Genomic DNA, 19,224 nt, shown 5'->3' on the forward strand with positions numbered 1-19,224 from the left:
TCTTATCTGCCGACAAATTCTATGTTTCTATGAGTGGACAGCTGGGAAGCAGACTTCCTCAGCAGGCACGACCTCCACCCGGGAGAGTGGGGACTTCATCAAGAAGTCTTCACGCAGATTGCAAGTCGGTGGGAACTGCCACAGGTGGACGTGATGGCATCCCGCCTCAACAAAAAGCTACAGAGGTATTGCGCCAGGTCATGAGACCCTCAGGCGATAGCTGTGGACGCACTGGTGTCACCGTGGGTGTTCCAGTAGGTCTATGTATTTCTTCCTCTTCCTCTCATACCCAAGGTGCTGAGAATCATAAGAAAAAGAGGAGTGAGAACAATACTCATTGTTCCGGATTGGCCAAGAAGGACTTGGTATCCAGATCTGCAAGAAATGCTCACAGAGGACCCGTGGCCTCTGCCTCTAAGACAGGACTTGTTGCAACAGGGGCCCTGTCTGTTCCAAGACTTACCGCGGCTGCGTTTGACGGCATGGCGGTTGAACGCCGGATCCTAGCAGAAAAAGGCATTCCGGATGAGGTCATTCCTACGCTGATAGAGGCTAGGAAGGACGTGACAACTCAACATTATCACCGTATATGGCGAAAATATGTTGCTTGGTGTGAGGCCAGGAATGCCCCTATGGAGGGATTCCAGCTGGGCCGTTTCCTTCACGTCCTACAGTCAGGAGTGAATTTGGGCCTAAAATTGGGGTCCATTAAGGTCCAGCTTTCGGCCCTATCCATTTTCTTTCAAAAGGAGTTGACTTCTCTACCTCAAGTTCAGACGCTGTAAAGGGAGTGCTGCATATTCAGCCCCCTTTTGTGCCTCCAGTGGCACCTTGGGATCTTAACGTGGTGTTGAGTTTCCTGAAATCCCACTGGTTTGAACCACTCAAAACGATGGAATTGAAATGTCTCACGTGGAAGGTGGTCATGCTGCTAGCCTTGGCTTCGGCTAGGCGTGTGTCAGAATTAGCGGCTTTTGTCACATAAAAGCCCCTATCTGGTTTTCCATGCGGATAGAGCAGAATTGCGGACCCGCCCACAATTTCTGCCGAAGGTGGTTTCATCCTTTCATATAAACCAACCTATTGGGGTGCCTGTGGCTACTACTGACTTGGAGGATTCCGAGTTACTTGATGTGGTCAGGGCTTTGAAGGTTTATGTAGCCAGAACGGCTAGGGTCAGGAAAACAGAATCTGTTTATCCTGTATGCTTCCAACAAGCTTGGGGCGCCTGCTTCAAAGCAAACTATTGCTCGCTGGATCTGTAATACGATTCAGCAGGCTCATTCTGCGGCTGGATTGCCGCTGCCAAAATCAGTTAAGGCCCATTCCACTAGGAAGATGGGCTCTTCTTGGGCGGCTGCCCGAGGGGTCTCGGCATTACAGCTGTGCCGAGCGGCTACTTGGTCAGGTTCAAACATTTTTGCAAAGTTCTATAAGTTTGATACCCTGGCTGAGGAGGACCTTGTGTTTGCTCAATCGGTGCTGCAGAGTCATCCGCACTCTCCCGCCCGTTTGGGAGCTTTGGTATAATCCCCATGGTCCTTACGGAGTCCCCAGCATCCACTAGGACGTTCGAGAAAATAGGATTTTACTTACCGGTAAATCTATTTCTCGTAGTCCGTAGTGGATGCTGGGCGCCCGTCCCAAGTGCGGACTTCTTCTGCAATACTTGTATATAGTTATTGCTGCAATAAGGGTTATGTTATAGTTGCATCAGGGTTGTAGTGATGCTCTGTTGTTGTTCATACTGTTGACTGGGTAAGTTTTTCACAAGTTATACGGTGTGATTGGTGTGGCTGGTATGTATCTTGCCCTGGATTACCAAAATCCTTTCCTTGTACTCTCAGCTCTTCCGGGCACAGTTTCTCTAACTGAGGTCTGGAGGAGGGACATAGAGGGAGGAGCCAGAGCACACCAGAATCTAAATTCTTTCTTAAAGTGCCCATGTCTCCTGCGGAGCCCGTCTATTCCCCATGGTCCTTACGGAGTCCCCAGCATCCACTACGGACTACGAGAAATAGATTTACCGGTAAGTAAAATCCTATTATTGATAAAAGTGAAGCATTTAAATAGCCTCTCTGGTGCATATAGATTAGATTAAAATCTGGATTAAAAAACTTCTACCTCACCTTCAAGACTTAACTTTTCAGGCCTGAATTCTTAGTTTAGTGTGAGGCGTTCCAGGACACACAGAAAGGTGCTGTCAGCCTGACAAATACTGTATGTCACTGAGCCAGAACATGCGGGAGAATAAGTATCCAGTCTGATAGGCATCCTAACAGGAGGATGTGTGTCAGCACTATCCACCTGTGAGCATTGAGTGGTTCCGAGTGCACAACAAGGGAAGAGATACCCTACAGTGAGTAGTGAGCTGGGGCAATCATCTCACTATAGCAATAGCAATATAGAGACAGAGCAATAATCTCACGATGACAGTGTCGTCTTTGGGTTCACTGCTTGAAGTAAAGTACAAAGAGGTACCAATGAGACGACCATGGGGTGTGGGCACTGAAAAGGGCGTAGACAAACATAGAAGGTGTGGCCTCACACCCTCTGGTAGAAATAATGGTAAATACTATGCACAGGTATGGATCATGCAACCATACACTATTCATGAGGAATTTGTAAAGATGTAATAGAAGTAAAGATTTATATTTACACCGGACCCCGGTCTTCCAGTGACCAGGGTCTTCCTACTGAGCTCGCCAATCAGCTCCATTTAGGCATGACCTGGGTCATGCTTCACAGTGGAGGCTATCCGGGTGGGACTCAGGAATAACCCTGGTAGTAACCAGGGTCGAAGCCCCGACAATTGGGACCCAGGTTCACAATGAACCATGACCCGGATCACCCCGGCTTACATCAGTTTTTTTCGCTCAATGTAAAAGGGGTATAACTTTGTATCTAGAACAAACCCTTTTGCAATGTAATAGGAGCAAATACATTTGTATTTTATCTGTGCAGGGCAAATACTGGCTGCTTTTGCATGCAGCCCACAAATGTTAGACATCTTTATTTTTACACTGTCATTTAGATTTCAGTTTGGCTATACCACACTCATAACTAAATCTCTCTGCACATGTTACATATGCCCCACCTACAGTGCAACATGGTTTTGCCAATGTGCACAGTTACTTGCTTTTCTTTGCTTTACTTGTAAATCAGAATCAGGCCCAAAGTCGTAGATCAGACCTGTCTTTTGGCTTTTTACCCTGAATAGTGTACTTAAGGCCTGATTCAGTGATGTAGGGAAACATCTCCGTTAGTGGGTGAACTGTGCTTGCGCAGGACCCGTTTGGCACACATGCTGATCGCACACTGTGCCCCCAAGCTGCAGCCTGAGTGACAGGCCGCCGGCATTTTCTAGGAGTGTCAAGGCCAGGCTCTGCATCTTCAGCTTACTCAGATGACCGTTGCAAACATCATGACCATCAGTTGCAATGTGATCTTTAAATTTAGGCCTCAATATTGTATCATTTAAAAGAGCAATTAGCTTGTCAGTTACAGACAGCAACAAAGCCCATAAGCTTAAACTGACGACTTACCTATACGCTTGGCCGGTGTATGTGCCCTGCCGGATGCCATCAACTCTTTGAATCTATCTCTCTTCCCCACCTTATAGTTGTGTGGGTTAAAAATGTGCTACATATTTTCTAAAAATATGTATTCTGTGTATCTGCTGGCCTCATTATTATTCATTAGCCATCATCTATGTGGGACACTGACCTAACTAACGAGAAAAAAATCTAGATGCATATTCCTGACTGTATGCACTTAAAACACCCCATAGTCAGACACATTTGTTTGCTACATATAAAACCGCTAAATCTAACTATGCATGTATGATAAAATATTCCATTATTATGGAGTATGTCAGTGAGACTCCTACGCTCCGGGTGCCCGTGGTACTGTCACCCTGATCGGCACGGGTTATGGAAAGACACTCCATGTGCTATCTCAGCATGCAATTACTGCACGCAGAGGTCTAGCTGGATTATTACCGCATTAAAGTAAAGATTAATGTACTAATAAACTAAGCATCAAATGTTTATATGTTACTGTTTCTCTGGCGGCAAACACTCTGCAGACCAGCTGCTGCTGAAAATGCTCACACTTCACTTACCATTGTCAATGTTAGAATAGAAAGTGCAATTAGCGACTTCTTTAGTTATATAACGTATCATGTTTTTGAATGACAGGGATAAAAGGTAATATTCCAGCAGCTTACTTGAAGTATTTGGTCGCCAGCCAATAGTCTTCCATCCCTGGCAATGATGCCGTCCCGATATATTTCTTGGATGACAATGTTTATCAAAGGTGTCTCGTTGCCACCTACGATGCTGATCCCCAGCTCAATGTAGGGATTGGAGCGGTGAATTTCAATTGTGGTAATTTCTCCCTCCGGCAAACTCGCTGCGGGGTTTGTGGCTATCAAATAGAAGCAAACAAAGAAAAGCATGGTTCACTGCCTGCCCGGATCAATACTCTGCAGGGATCAATACTGCTCTTCATTCCACAACCGTATGATTTATTAAACACAACTACAACAAAGTGTACAGTGCATTGCTATCTTTAACTTGTTTCACTATTAGTATAGTAATTTATTTATAAAGCATCCACTTATGACGCAGTGATGTACCTGAGGGGGCCATGAAACAAATACAGTACATAAAACAACAAAGACGGTGCTTCCCAAAGGTGCTTACTGTTGAAAGGTGCAAACAACTGATACATAAGATAGAGGAATAACAATTGTAGCTGGTTGTGGGGAAAGTTTGTGTGACGTCTGCAAGAGACCAATAATAAAGTTACCCATTGGTGAGTCCCAGAAGGAGGGACAGCAGTATCTATAATGGGTGCACGGGGATAATGGACCGCAAATCCTGCACTGCAAAGAGACCCCACAGGCTGGCTGCAGTGGGTGCCCCGAATATTATCTACAGGTGGCACCATATGCCATGAGGTTCAGAAAGATGGTGTCAGTGCTGGTATCAGCAAAGACTCTGGCAATGAGAAAGAGTCTTTGCTATCTGCATGCGCCATCTTTCTGAAGATCATACAGACGATGTCTCCAATGGCAGAAGGTGAGGGGGGAGGTCGCCCAGAATATACCTCAGAGGGAGAGTGAAAGATGGAGAAGAAAGAAGACTTTGAGGGATATTTATCAAAGCTTGGAGAAAGATAAAGTGGAAGCATCGTCCAATTAGCTCCTGTAATTTTTCAAATACCGCCTGTAAAACGACAGTAGCTGATTGGCTGGTACTTTATATTTCTCCAAGCTTTGATACATATGCTTCTCAGTCCTCAGGGCACCCTAACAGTACAGGTTTTATAGATCATATGTGATCACAGATGTGTAAATCAAAATAACTGAGGTAATAATTAACACCTGTACTCAAGCATGGATATCCTTAAAACCTGGACTGCTAGGCTGCCTTGAGGACAGAGTTTGGAAAACACTGCTATATTATACAGAAAGGTTTAAAATTATGTATTGTACATGCCTAATGTACCTCAATTAATATGATGAAATAAAAATGATAGAGCTCCTGGACTAGCTTCCACCATGTAGAGCCTTGTGGGGGTACGGTATGATATACCAGCAGATGGGATGCTGGCTGTCAGTTTACCAACAGCGGCAACCCGTCTGCCAGAATACCGGCAGTGAGTCCCCGTGCTTCGGGCCTCGTGGCAGGTTCTATTCCCACTTGGTTGGTGGTGTGGACCCACCAACCGAGTGGGAATTACGTGCCGGTGTCGGCTTCCCCTTCATGGCTAAGAGCTACTCACACTCACTGCAGAGCCACTCTCAAAGCCTTATTGAGATTCAATGCAAATGGCCCTGCCCAGAGTTTGTGGCTGGAAGCTGACTGGATGAGCCACTTTCTACTAAATGTAATGCCGTAATGTTCAGGACAGGGGATGATATTTTTTATATGGATATATTTAAGTTTCATTTATTGATTAGTGGGAGCTAGCCTAAAGCTTGTCCAGCTAAATTACATATATAGGGGCATACTTTATAATGAGTGATATTCTTGTTATCACTTGTTACTGATCTTAAAGGCTGCTCCAACCAATCAGCTCCTGTCATTTTTCAAACACAAGACTGAGCTGATTGGTTGGAGCCCCATAGTATCCACAGACCTCAGTAGAACAGTGTCCTTAGTGCCCAAATAATTTACAAGAAACAGTAAAAAAATGCTCATTTTCCCAATTAAACAGTTCTGAGCTAAGGGCCTAATTCAGCACCGATAGCAGAAGTGCTGAAATGGCTGCGTGCATGTGTGAGTAGTTAGATTGCGATCGCATGCAAGAAAGACATGCTATATATAAAGATTGGATGGAAACTGAGAACCCCCCCACCTCTTATAATGTTGGAAAGATAGAAACATAGAATTTGACAGCAGATAAGAACCTCTTGGCCCATCTAGTCTGATCCTTTTTTAATCTTATAAGAAGCTCAAAACCAATTTGATCCTCAGCTATTTGTAAGGATATCATTATGTCTATCCCAAACATGTTTAAATTGCTCTATTGTATTATCCTCTACCACCTCTGATGGGATGCTATTCTAGTTATCCACTACCATTTCTAGGAATTAATTTTTTTTCTAAAATTTCCCCTGAACCTACCTCCCTTCAGTATCAGTGTATATCCTTGTGTTCTAATACTTCTCTTCCATTGAAGAATGTTTCCCACTTGCACCTTTTATATACACTGCTCAAAAAAATAAAGGGAACACTAAAATAACACATCCTAGATCTGAATGAATGAAATATTCTTATTAAATACTTTGTTCTTTACATAGTTGAATGTGCTGACAACAAAATCACACAAAAATGATCAATGGAAATCAAATTTATTAACCCATGGAGGTCTGGATTTGGAGTCACACTCAAAATTAAAGTGGAAAAACACACTACAGGCTTATCCAACTTTGATGTAATGTCCTTAAAACAAGTCAAAATGAGGCTCAGTAGTGTGTGTGGCCTCCACGTGCCTTTATGACCTCCCTACAACGCCTGGGCATGGTCCTGATGAGGTGGCAGATGGTTCCTGAGGGGTCTCCTCCCAGACCAGGACTAAAGCATCCGCCAACTCCTGGACAGTCGTTGGTGGATGGAGCGAGACATGATGTCCCAGATGTGCTCAATTGGATTCAGGTCTGGGGAACAGGCGGGCCAGTCCATAGCATCAATGCCTTCGTCTTGCAGGAACTGCTGACACACTCCAGCCACATGAGGTCTAGCATTGTCTTGCATTAGGAGAAACCCAGGGCCAACAGCACCAGCATATGGTCTCACAAGGGGTCTGAGGATCTCATCTCGGTACCTAATGGCAGTCAGGCTACCTCTGGCGAGCACATGGAGGGCTGTGCGGCCCCCCAAAGAAATGCCACCCCACACCATTACTGACCCACTGACAAACTGGTCATGCTGGAGGATGTTGCTGGCAGCAGAACGTTCTCCTTGGCGTCTCCAGACTCTGTCACGTCTGTCACATGTGCTCAGTGAGAACCTGCTTTCATCTGTGAAGAGCACCGGGCGCCAGTGGCGAATTTTCCAATCTTGGTGTTCTCTGGCAAATGCCAAACGTTCTGCACGGTGTTGGGCTGTAAGCACAACCCCCACCTGTGGACGTCGGGCCCTCATACCACCCTCATGAAGTCTGTTTCTGATCGTTTGAGTAGACACGTGCACATTTGTGGCTTGCTGGAGGTTATTTTGCAGGGCTCTGGCAGTGCTCCTCCTGTTCCTCCTTGCACAAAGGCGGAGGTAGCGGTCCTGCTGCTGGGTTGTTGCCCTCCTACGGCCTCCTCCACGTTTTCTGATGTACTGGCCTGTCTCCTGGTAGCGCCTCCATGGACACTACACTGATAGACACAGCAAACCTTCTTGCCACAGCTCGCATTGATGTGCCATCCTGGATGAGCTGCACTACTTGAGCCACTTGTGTGGGTTGTAGGGTGGTCATACAGGCACGTGGAGGCACACACACTACTGAGCCTCATATTGACTTGTTTTAAGGACATTACATCAAAGTAGGATCAGCCTGTAGTGTGTTTTTCCACTTTAATTTTGAGTGTGACTCCAAATCCAGACCTCCATGGGTTAATAAATTTGATTTCCATTGATAATTTTTGTGTGATTTTGTTGTCAGCACATTCAACTATGTAAAGAACAAAGTATTTAATAAGAATATTTCATTCATTCAGATCTAGGATGTGTTATTTTAGTGTTCCCTTTATTTTTTTGAGCAGTGTATTTGAAAGTTTCTATCATGTCCATCCTTATCTGCTCCAAACTATAGATATTTTAGTCTTTCCGGGTAAGTTTTGAGATGTAGGCCATGCACTATTTAGTTGCCCTTCACCTCTAATGTATTTATATCCTTCTGGAGATATGGCCTCCAGAACTGAACAGTATTCTAGATGAGGCCGTACCAATGACCTATAAATTATTACTTCTTTCTTCCTGTTACTGATTCCTCTCTTTGTTCTACCCCTTTCACACCGCAGCTTCGACCAGGGTTATTGACAGGTTAAGTTGGGTCATTCCTCAGTGTGAGAGGGTCCCTTGAAAAATAACCCGGGTCCAGTAACCCAGTAATCCAACTCGGTCTAGTAAGAAACTGGGTTACGGCGCTGTGTCAACGGTCCAACCTGCGTCATACAACCTGTGTCCTGTTCATAGCAGCGGGGGAGCCGAATCCTTGGGACTTGGAGATGATGTAATCTCCAAGCGCTGGCAGAAGAGTTTCACTGCACTCGTATACAGTGTGAACATCGCTGACCTGGGAATAGCCCAAGTCGGCGTCCATAGCCATATTAACGTGGAGGCACAGGGTATTCTGTACCCCGAGACCCCCTCTGTTAGGGGCCCCCTGGTCGGAGTGCAGTGACATCACTAGCTTTTCCTCTTGTTCAGCAGCAGAACAATGCAGGCAGAATGTGAGCAGGACAGTATGCAGTGCAAATTGAGACACAGGAGTAACAGGTTTCATGGGCTACCAACGAAGCTTCTCAATCAGAGGATAGATAGGAAGGGAGAGAGAGCTGTAAGTGACCTAGGGATTCCAGCTTCTACTACTACCCCACTGGGTGTCTGGGGATCCCTATCTGGGTGTAAGAGGGAAGTCAAGGTAGACAGCATTTTATGCCTCCTGGAATGGATCATGTTGGGAATTATACACAATCTAATATACATCCCCCTTCCCCAGGGCCCCCCTGTTTTAAGTGCTCCGGCTTAATCCAGCCCTGTCGGCGCCGCAGTCTGAAAACGGTCTGTCCCGCGTCTGACCCTTTTTTGAACCATGTTCCAAATCCCGGGTTAGACCCAGGACTTTGGTGTGAAAGGGGAATCACATTGCATATCTGCAATTAAGTCACCTGAAATGGTGACTCCTAGATCCTTTTTCTCCTCAGTAGTTCCCAGTAGAGTGACGTTAATACTATATTTAGTCTTTGGGTTTTTGAGGCCCAAGTGCATGATTTTGCATTTTTTTGGGCAAGATTGTACACAATCTGAGAAATACATTGAGCCAGCCCTAATACTGATCAGGTTTATGCCGTGTATTCCAGGAAAGAATGCTGCTGGTAATGATTGCTTAGAAACATTGGGACAGTATAATTTTTTGTAATCACATTAAATAGAGCCAAAATAACATTTAAGATGTTTGAGTACCTCGGGTATCTACACTGAGCAAAACTGTGATTGATTTTCACACTAATAAAAGACATATATATCTTATGGGTATGGACGTTTTACACAGACATTCCCAGAATGCAGAAGTGCTGATGCACAATACAACATAAAAATGCATACCACTTGACTTCCGGTTCCGGCTCCCATGTGATCGGGTGCCTGGTGTGAGAGCTCCGCTGCTACCCCGGCCAGCACAGCACGCAGCGCCGCGTTCGCGGCTCCAATCCCGGCTGTTCCCGCAGCCTTGGTGAGGGGAAGGTCTCCTCCACCTTATGGAGAAGTTTCTCACCTCTCCCATGCCGGCAAAGCAGCAAAGATCCCGCTCTGAGCGGTGCCAGGCAGAATCCAACATGGCCGCCGCACCGGACACACTGGAGGGCACACAGCAGCTGGATGATAGATCTCGGCCTGCCTCTCCTGACCCTGCAGCCCCAGTTTCATATGAGGATGTAGTGAAAGCAATCCACGTAACAATGGGGCCCCTCATGGACGCGCATGCTGCTAAGCTGATGCAGGTGGCACAGGACATTAAGTCTCAGATGAAACCGCTGTCCCAGAGGGTATTATCCACTGAGCAAAGATTGGGGGAAGTATTCCAAGACGTGGCAGAATTAAAAACGAATGCTGACACTATGCAGAAATCTCATTACCAAGTTATGAATAAATTAGACGACCTGGAAAACAGGTCGAGGAGGAATAACCTCAGGATCATGGGCCTAGCAGAATCTCTTAAAGGGCCAGACCCAGAGGCAGAACTCTGGGAGGCAACGGAGTCATCTGCCGCCGGGCTCTTGCTCTGAAGGGGGGCACCTCTCCTCCCATTCTGTGACACCATTAAATTAAGTTAATTGATAGCTGTTGCTGTCTTTTCAGTGGCCAACTTCCTCACTGGTCCCTGCACCTTACAAATCACACCCTCTTTATTATACTGAATATACACATTTTACAAGTATCACACCAAAGATTAGAAACCACAACCTATTACACTGGAAGCAGACACCTTACTGATGAAGCTGTTTGCTCCTGTATAGTAAATATGAGAATTTTAACTATATGAAGATACTTCTCTGACAATTACACGTAACTTCATATAGTTAGAATTCTCATGCTTCCTCTACAGGAGCAAATAACTCCATCAGTTAAGTGTCTGCTGTTAGTGTAACAGGTCATGTGTTCTAATCCTGGGTATGACTGCTAAGAAATGTGTGATTTTAAATAAAAGACAATTAAATGTATAAATACAGTATATACATTTTTTTCAGAAAACTCTACACACACACACACACACACACACACACACACACACACACACACACACACACATTTATCTTAATGTAGGAAATAGGGGGGCACCAATATTTATCTTGCCTCCGGGCAACTGTGACGAACTTACGCCACTGGCCAGACCTATATCGTTTTTTACAAGTGTCCCTCCCGGAGTTGTTGGAAATCCAAGACACATGTGCAGACATGCTAGTGGAGAGGGCCCACTGCTTAGGACCGCCCAGGTCAGGTCAAAACGCGAGGCCACGTGTGGTGATCTTTCGCTGTTTAAACTTTCTTCATAAAAAAGCTATTTGGTCTGTTTCCAGGAGACACAGGACTCTTGCATGGGATGTTGGGGACATTCGTCTCTTTCAGGATTACTCTGCAGAAGTATCCCGAGCTCGCAAGGATTTCTCCCAGATTTGCTCTCGCCTGGTCCAGGAGGGCAGGAAGTTTGCACTGTTGTACCCTGCACGTTTACGGCTCTTTGAGGGGGACTCCTTTCGTGACTTTTCTAATGTAGCTGATGCAGCTAGTTATCTGTCTGAAGGAAGGAAATCGGGACATTCGTCTTCTCCTACTTCTCCACGTTCCACATCATAGGCCCTGAGCTGGGGGTTGCACGCGTTACTTGATGGATGGCCTGGGGGTTCCGGCCGGGACTGCTCATATGCCTGCTATATGTATGATACCCAGGAACGGGGAATAACTGCCTAAATGATTCTCATCTAGTTTATAAGTACCAGACACCCTCTTTTCTTTGGCCTCAGTTTAATTTGTTAAGTTGGGCTGGGTGGAAGCTGGGATTCTCATTTATCTCTTTGAATGTCGCTATTGGCCGGGGTGTGCTAGGGGTAAGCACGCCATGTTTGAAGTTAGCCTTACAGATTCCTATATGGCTGGAAGTTCTTATTTCTTGGACGGTGGAGGCGAGTTGTTGCCTCTTGTCCTGTTTTGTCTTTTTTTTTCTATGTGTTGTCACCCTCTCTGTGTCTTGTCTTGTCCCCCCTGTATGTTTGCTCAAGCGTCGCGGTGGATGGAGCAGCGGTGGCTGGACCACCACTTCCTTTATGTACTCGTCATCACTTCATTGGGTCTATTTAGATTAGCTGCATGTCGTCTCTAACAATTAGCACATGGAATTTGGGGGGTATTAACTCCCCGGCTAAGAGGAAAAAAATTCTTATGTATCTGAACAAGCTCCGCATGGATATAGCATTCCTGCAGGAAACGCACCTCCTCCCTCTAGAGATAGCCAAACTTAACACACTTCGGTGGTCAGTGTTGGCCTCGGCCCCATACTCCTCTAAGGCACGGGGAGTGGCCATACTGATTAGACAGTCACTATCTCATACTATTCATTCTGTAAATGTTGACCCGCAGGGTCGGTATGTTATTGCAGACGTCACAGTAGATTGCACACGCTTATTGTTTTGTAACATATATGCTCCGAATAACCGCCCCAAAGTATTTTTCTTAGATATGCTGAACAAACTATATGGTCATGTAGATTCCAACATTGTGCTAGGGGGGATTTCAATGTGGTTTCGTCTCATGTTTTGGATAAGAATGTGGCTTCGAGTCGGGGGACTAGCACCCCGAAAGTGGGTATTCAGTATTTAACACGCCGGCTGCGGGTGGTGGATGTGTGGAGAGCGTGCAATCCGCTAGAACGGGATTATACATGCTTGTCAGCGGCGTATGGTACGCTCTCCCGCATTGACTACCTGTTGTTGTCAGAACATATGTTCCCTAAGGTTATGGATGCTGGGATCGAGGCTGTTAGTATTTCGGATCATGCCCTATGTTGGATGAAACTGTCTGTGCACGTAGATAAGGGCCCGGTTAGGCAGTGGCGGTTCCCGGCATATCTGGCTAATTCATTGAAATTTCGTAACATGTTGGAAGCGGCATGGCTAGACTATAAGAGTAATAACGCTAGTTGTGAGTCCGAGAAGCCTCTGACGTTCTGGCAGGCGTCTAAGACCGTCATGAGAGGGGTTATTATGTCTTACTGTGCACACAGGGATAGGCAAATAGACGGCTCATACTTGGAAGCCCAGGCGAACTTGACGACTTCCTTTCAAAGGTTTAAGCAATCCTCAACCCCAACTAATAGGGCTGATTATAATAATAAAAAGGCAGTTTTTGATAATATTCTGAACCACTTGGAAGCCAAGCACACTTTTTATAGGAATGCCTCCTTTCATAGATATGGTAATAAACGGGGTAAATTAATGTCCTTCCTATTGAAAGGGCGTCACTCTTCTTCGGTAATTAAATCCCTCCGCACTAGTGACGGTACTAGGGTCCGGACTAATGTCAAGATAACAGAGGTGTTGAGTTCTTTTTATTCCCAACTGTATTCTCAGCCTCCTAGTAACTTGCCCAATAAAGAGGCCTTTTGGGCTAATATGAGTTTACCTCAGATGTCTGACAGACAGGCCTCTTCCCTTATGGCACCCGTCTCGGGGGAGGATGTGGAAAGGGTGATTAAGGCATTGAAAACTGGAAAGGCGCCGGTACCGGACGGCCTCTCCAATGATTACTACAAAATCCTATTGCCCCATGGGGGTAATTCCAAGTTGATCGCAGCAGGAATTTAGTTCGCAACTGGGTAAAACCATGTGCACTGCAGGGGAGGCAGATTTAACATGTGCAGAGAGAGTTAGATTTGGGTGGGGTGTGTTCAATCTGCAATCTAATTTGCAGTGTAAAAATAAAGCAGCCAGTATTTACCCTGCACAGAAATAAAATAACCCACTCAAATCTAACGCTCTCTGCACATGTTAAATCTGCCTCCCCTGCAGTGCACATGGTTTTGCCCAATTGCTAACTAAATTCCTGCTGCGATCAACTTGGAATTACCCCCCATATCCGGGACACATTGCAGGTATTTTTTAATGAATTGCTCTCAGGTCAGGCCCTGCCTAGTTTCTTTAACTCAGCGTTCCTTAGGGTGTTGCTGAAGCCAGGTAGGGATCCGGAACTCCCGGAATCTTATAGGCCTATCTACCTGCTTAATACGGACTATAAGTTGTTTACCAAGATATTAGCTGACAGGTTGAAACTTGTATTGCCCTCTATTGTCCACCCAGATCAGTCAGGGTCCATTTGGGGCCGCCAGGCGGTTGTCAATATTAGAAAAGTTTTAACAGTAATGCAGAGGTTACAGTCTTCCTCAGATACGGGCACCAATGTTATCCTATCACTTGACGCCGAAAAGGCATTTGATATGGTGACTTGGGACCATTTATTTGATACCCTACATAGGTTCTGGGCCCCGTCTGCCTTTGTAGAGGTGTTGGTACGCTTATACAAAGATCCTGCCACGCAGGTGTTAGGAAATGGCTATATTTCTTCCCCCTTTTACATTCAGAGAGGCACCCGTCAGGGCTGCCCCCTATCCCCACTGCTATTCGCTCTGGCCCTGGAGCCACTGGCGATAGCCCTCCGTGACGCGTCTTCCTTTAGAGGCATTTTTGTGGGCAGACTGGAGGTTGAGATAGCACTGTTTGCTGATGATATGTTGCTATTTATCGCTGACCCCAGCAGATCAATAGGACCTATAGTCTCCATCATTGATAGCTTTGGATCCTTTGTGGGTTACAAGGTTAATCTTTCCAAATCGGAACTAATGCCTCTATCGGGAGATGCGTCTTCTTTCAATATGCATCCAGTTTTATCCCAGTTTCCTAGGACCCAGAGAGCTCTTAAGTATTTGGGGATAATGATCCCCACGTCATTGGAACTGTTATATACAGTTAATGTTGCACCGGTCCTGACGGCTGTCCGTGTTCTCCTAGATGGGTGGGTTAATTTGACTCTGTCCTTGCTGGGTAGGGCCACGGTCCTTAAAAGCGTGGTGTTCCCGAAACTCTCATATATTCTGCAGATGCTGCCATTATGCCTTACAAAAAAAGATTGTAAATCTGTAAACTCCATGTTCTCTAAATTTTTATGGGGAGGTAAGAAACCTAGGATTTCTTATGCTAAACTTCAGTTGCCAAGGGCGGAGGGGGGGCTGGGGATTCCAGACTTGGAAGCGTTTAGTAGAGCAGTGATGTTCCGCTATGTCACGGACTGGTTATGGCAGCGTTCCTGCTTTACCAATTACACATTGGAGGAGGAACTGTTTGCCCCCTTCTCTCCTAGCGCCCTCCTTCACACCCCAAAGAACAAACTGCCGGCGTCACTTAAGATGAATATTATCCTTTCTGATACTTATGGAGCCTGGCACTATTCCAGTTCCAAATTACATAGACACCCGACCTCCTCCCGTTACATAACTTTCTGGGGGAACCCTTGCTTCAGCCCTGGGCTGGAAGATGCTAACTTTAAGCAGTGGTGGGAGTGGGGAATTTCGTCTATTAGAGACGTATTTGACCCTGGGGGACGGCATATGCTGTCCTTTGAGGAATTGAAGTCCAGATATGGTATAGCGAACTCCAATTTTTATATGTACCTGCAAGCCCGACATTTTGTCACTACTATGGCTGTCCCTATGTCCTCGCCAGATATACAGGATCCGATAGCCACTCTCCTCACTCTCACGAATGCCTCTACTTATCGTCTATCATATTATTATGATCATTTAAGGGTGGGGAGGGCGGAAAAACTATGGAATCGTACGGTTTCTAATTGGGAGAGGGATATACCAGATTTCCCAGCGCAATCAATCCTACTGAAATCCTGTCAGTATACATTTAAATATTTACACTCGGCTCAGCTTCAGGAAGTGTATTTTAAGTTACTACACAGGGCTTATATAGCCCCAGCCCAAAGAGCACATATGATCCCGGATGGGACTAGTGAATGCTTAAAATATCATGTGTCAAGGGCCTCCTTCTTTCACTGCTTTTGGACATGTAGGAAGATTGCTACGTTCTGGAACAAAGTTATTGTATTTATTAATAGAACTTTCTGATTGGGGGTTGCCAGAGACCCCATAGCTTGTCTATGCAACTGTTTTGAGGGCTGGCCTCTTGGCCCAGATAGGAAGCGAGTCACGCCCATTCTCCCGGTCATTCTCATGGTGGCTAACAAAGTTATTCTGAATCATTGGACGAAAAAGTTGTTTTCCTCTTTAGGGGAATTAAAAAATGTGCTTTTACGGGTTCTCTATTTCGAGCGCCAAGCCACCTTGCCAGACATTGAGAGGGGTGTTGCTCGCTTTTATTCGAAATGGGAGCCTTACATTGACAGTCTAGACATTGATACACAGAGCCATATTGAAAGTTTCTTTGAAAATACCTCCTGGATTCTTTATAAACGTGTGGATGCTAATTGATATAAGTATACACTTTGCTGTTTTGAGGTTGATGAGTTCATAGGTTGTTGGTACTGTATGAACTCCACGCGACTACAGAGTGAATTGTCTTGTCTTGTCTCCCCTCTTCCCCTCTCCCTTCCTGTCTTTCCCCTTATTATTATTTTATGATGTTTATAGATGGGTGATAATAGCTCACAGCGTACAAGTACAGGATGTGCGGAATTAGGAGGCACGAGTTGCAAAGCACTACGATACCCGCAGTTCTGATATTGCGGGGATGTATGTATGTATTTTTGCCCTGTCTATAATTTTTCATTATGACTCACCAATGTATGTAACTCTTTCCATTATGAAAATATGGGGAAAAAAAGTTTTACAAAAAAAAAATGCATACCACTTTAAAGGCTAAAGGAAAATGCCCACTCATGACTTTTATATAGAAGAATTAGTTTTCTTTAAGACAACACATCTATATAATAATTATGTAGGGTCTGTTCCATCTCCAACATGTATAGGGAGGGGGGGCACGACAACCTCCCAACAGCTCCTACTTCTAGGGAGACAGTACAGACCTAGCCAGAGTGGAGGGGCAGTTGGACCACCTGAATGGGGTGTGTATGAAGGAAGGGGGGGGGGGGAGCGTATGGTTTGGGGCAGAGGGGGTGGACAGTGAACAGAGAGGTGAAGAGGCTAGACAGAACGGGATCCGGTCTTTAGGTCGACAGTAACTAGGTTGACAACTATTGGCCGACAGGGTTTCTAGGTCGACAGGTCAAAATGTCGACATGCGTCTTTCACAATTTTTTTCTTTTTTTGAACCTTTTCATACTTAACGATCCACGCGGACTACGATTGGAACGGTAATCAAGCGAAGCGAGCCATGCGAGGGGACACGGTGCACTTATTGGGGTTCCCAGTCACTCTACAAAGGAAACTACACCAAAAAATAAGAATTTACTTACCGATAATTCTATTTCTCGGAGTCCGTAGTGGATGCTGGGGTTCCTGAAAGGACCATGGGGAATAGCGGCTCCGCAGGAGACAGGGCACAAAAAAGTAAAGCTTTAGGATCAGGTGGTGTGCACTGGCTCCTCCCCCTATGACCCTCCTCCAAGCCAGTTAGGTACTGTGCCCGGACGAGCGTACACAATAAGGGAGGAATTTTGAATCCCGGGTAAGACTCATACCAGCCACACCAATCACACCGTACAACTTGTGATCTAAACCCAGTTAACAGTATGATAACAGCGGAGCCTCTGAAAAGATGGCTCACAACAATAAGAACCCGATTTTTGTAACTATGTACAAGTATTGCAGATAATCCGCACTTGGGATGGGCGCCCAGCATCCACTACGGACTCCGAGAAATAGAATTATCGGTAAGTAAATTCTTATTTTCTCTATCGTCCTAGTGGATGCTGGGGTTCCTGAAAGGACCATGGGGATTATACCAAAGCTCCCAAACGGGCGGGAGAGTGCGGATGACTCTGCAGCACCGAATGAGAGAACTCCAGGTCCTCTTTTGCCAGGATATCAAATTTGTAGAAATTTACAAACGTGTTCTCCCCTGACCACGTAGCTGCTCGGCAGAGTTGTAATGCCGAGACCTCTCGGGCAGCCGCCCAAGATGAGCCCACCTTCCTTGTGGAATGGGCCTTAACCGATTTAGACTGTGGCAGGCCTGCCTCAGAATGTGCAAGTTGAATTGTGTTACAAATCCAACGAGCAATCGACTGCTTAGAAGCAGGCGCACCCAACTTGTTGGGTGCATACAGTATAAACAGCGAGTCAGATTTTCTGACTCCAGCTGTCCTGGAACATATTTTCAGGGCCCTGACAACTTCTAGCAACTTGGAGTCCTCCAAGTCCCTAGTAGGTGCAAGGCACCACAATAAGCTGGTTCAGGTGAAACACTGACACCACCTTAGGGAGAGAACTGGGGACGAGTCCGCAGCTCTGCCCTGTCCGAATGGACAAACAGATATGGGCTTTTTTGAGAAAAAACCACCAATTTGACACTCGCCTGGTCCAGGCCAGGGCCAAGAGCATGGTCACTTTTAATGTGAGATGCTTCAAATCCACATATTTGACTGGTTTTAAACCAATGTGATTTGAGGAATCCCAGAACTACGTTGAGATCCCACAGTGCCACTAGAGGCACAAAAAAGGGTTTTGTATATGCAATACTCCCTTGACAAACTTCTGGACTTCAGGAACTGAAGCCAATTCTTTCTGGAAGAAAATTTACAGGGCCGAATTTGAATCTTAATGGACCCCAATTTGAGGCCCATAGACACTCCTGTTTGCAGGAAATGCAGGAAACGACCGAGTTGAAATTTCTTTGTGGGGCCTTCCTGGCCTCACACCACGCAACATATTTTCGCCACACGTGGTGATAATGTTGTGCGGTCACCTCCTTTCTGGCTTTGACCAGGGTAGGAATGACCTCTTCCGGAATGCCTTTTTTCCCTTAGGATCCGGCTTTCCATCTCCATGCCGACAAACGCAGCTGCGGTAAGTCTTGGAACAGACATGGTACTTGCTGAAGCAAGTCCCTTCTTAGCGGCAGAGGCCATAAGACCTCTGTAAGCATCTCTTGAAGTTCCGGGTACCAAGTCCTCCTTGGCCAATCCGGAGCCATGAGTATAGTTCTTACTCCTCTACGTCTTATAATTCTCAGCACCTTAGGTATGAGAAGCAGAGGAGGGAACACATACACCGACTGGTACACCCACGGTGTTACCAGAACGTCCACATCTATTGCCTGAGGGTCTCTTGACCTGGCGCAATACCTGTCCCGTTTTTTGTTCAGACGGGACGCCATCATGTCCACCTTTGGTATTTCCCAACGGTTTACAATCATGTGGAAAAAACTTCTCAATGAAGTTTCCACTCTCCCGGGTGGAGGTCGTGCTGAGGAAGTCTGCTTCCCAGTTTCCATTCCCGGGATGAAAAACTGCTGACAGTGTTATCACATGA

General features: G+C 45.8%; 1 protein-coding gene across 2 annotated transcripts in view; it reads right to left on the reverse strand.

Annotated features, from left to right (window-relative positions):
• LNX2 (ligand of numb-protein X 2) overlaps positions 1-19,224 on the reverse strand; it is a 374,999-nt gene that overhangs the window by 68,290 nt on the left and 287,485 nt on the right. For both annotated transcript variants that reach the window (XM_063951718.1, XM_063951717.1), the window contains exon 4: positions 4,229-4,428. In XM_063951718.1, coding sequence (XP_063807788.1) covers positions 4,229-4,428 — 200 coding nt within the window. The remainder of the gene's footprint in view (positions 1-4,228; positions 4,429-19,224) is intronic.

Source organism: Pseudophryne corroboree, chromosome 2, assembly GCF_028390025.1.
Source record: "Pseudophryne corroboree isolate aPseCor3 chromosome 2, aPseCor3.hap2, whole genome shotgun sequence".
Lineage (NCBI taxonomy): Eukaryota > Metazoa > Chordata > Amphibia > Anura > Myobatrachidae > Pseudophryne > Pseudophryne corroboree.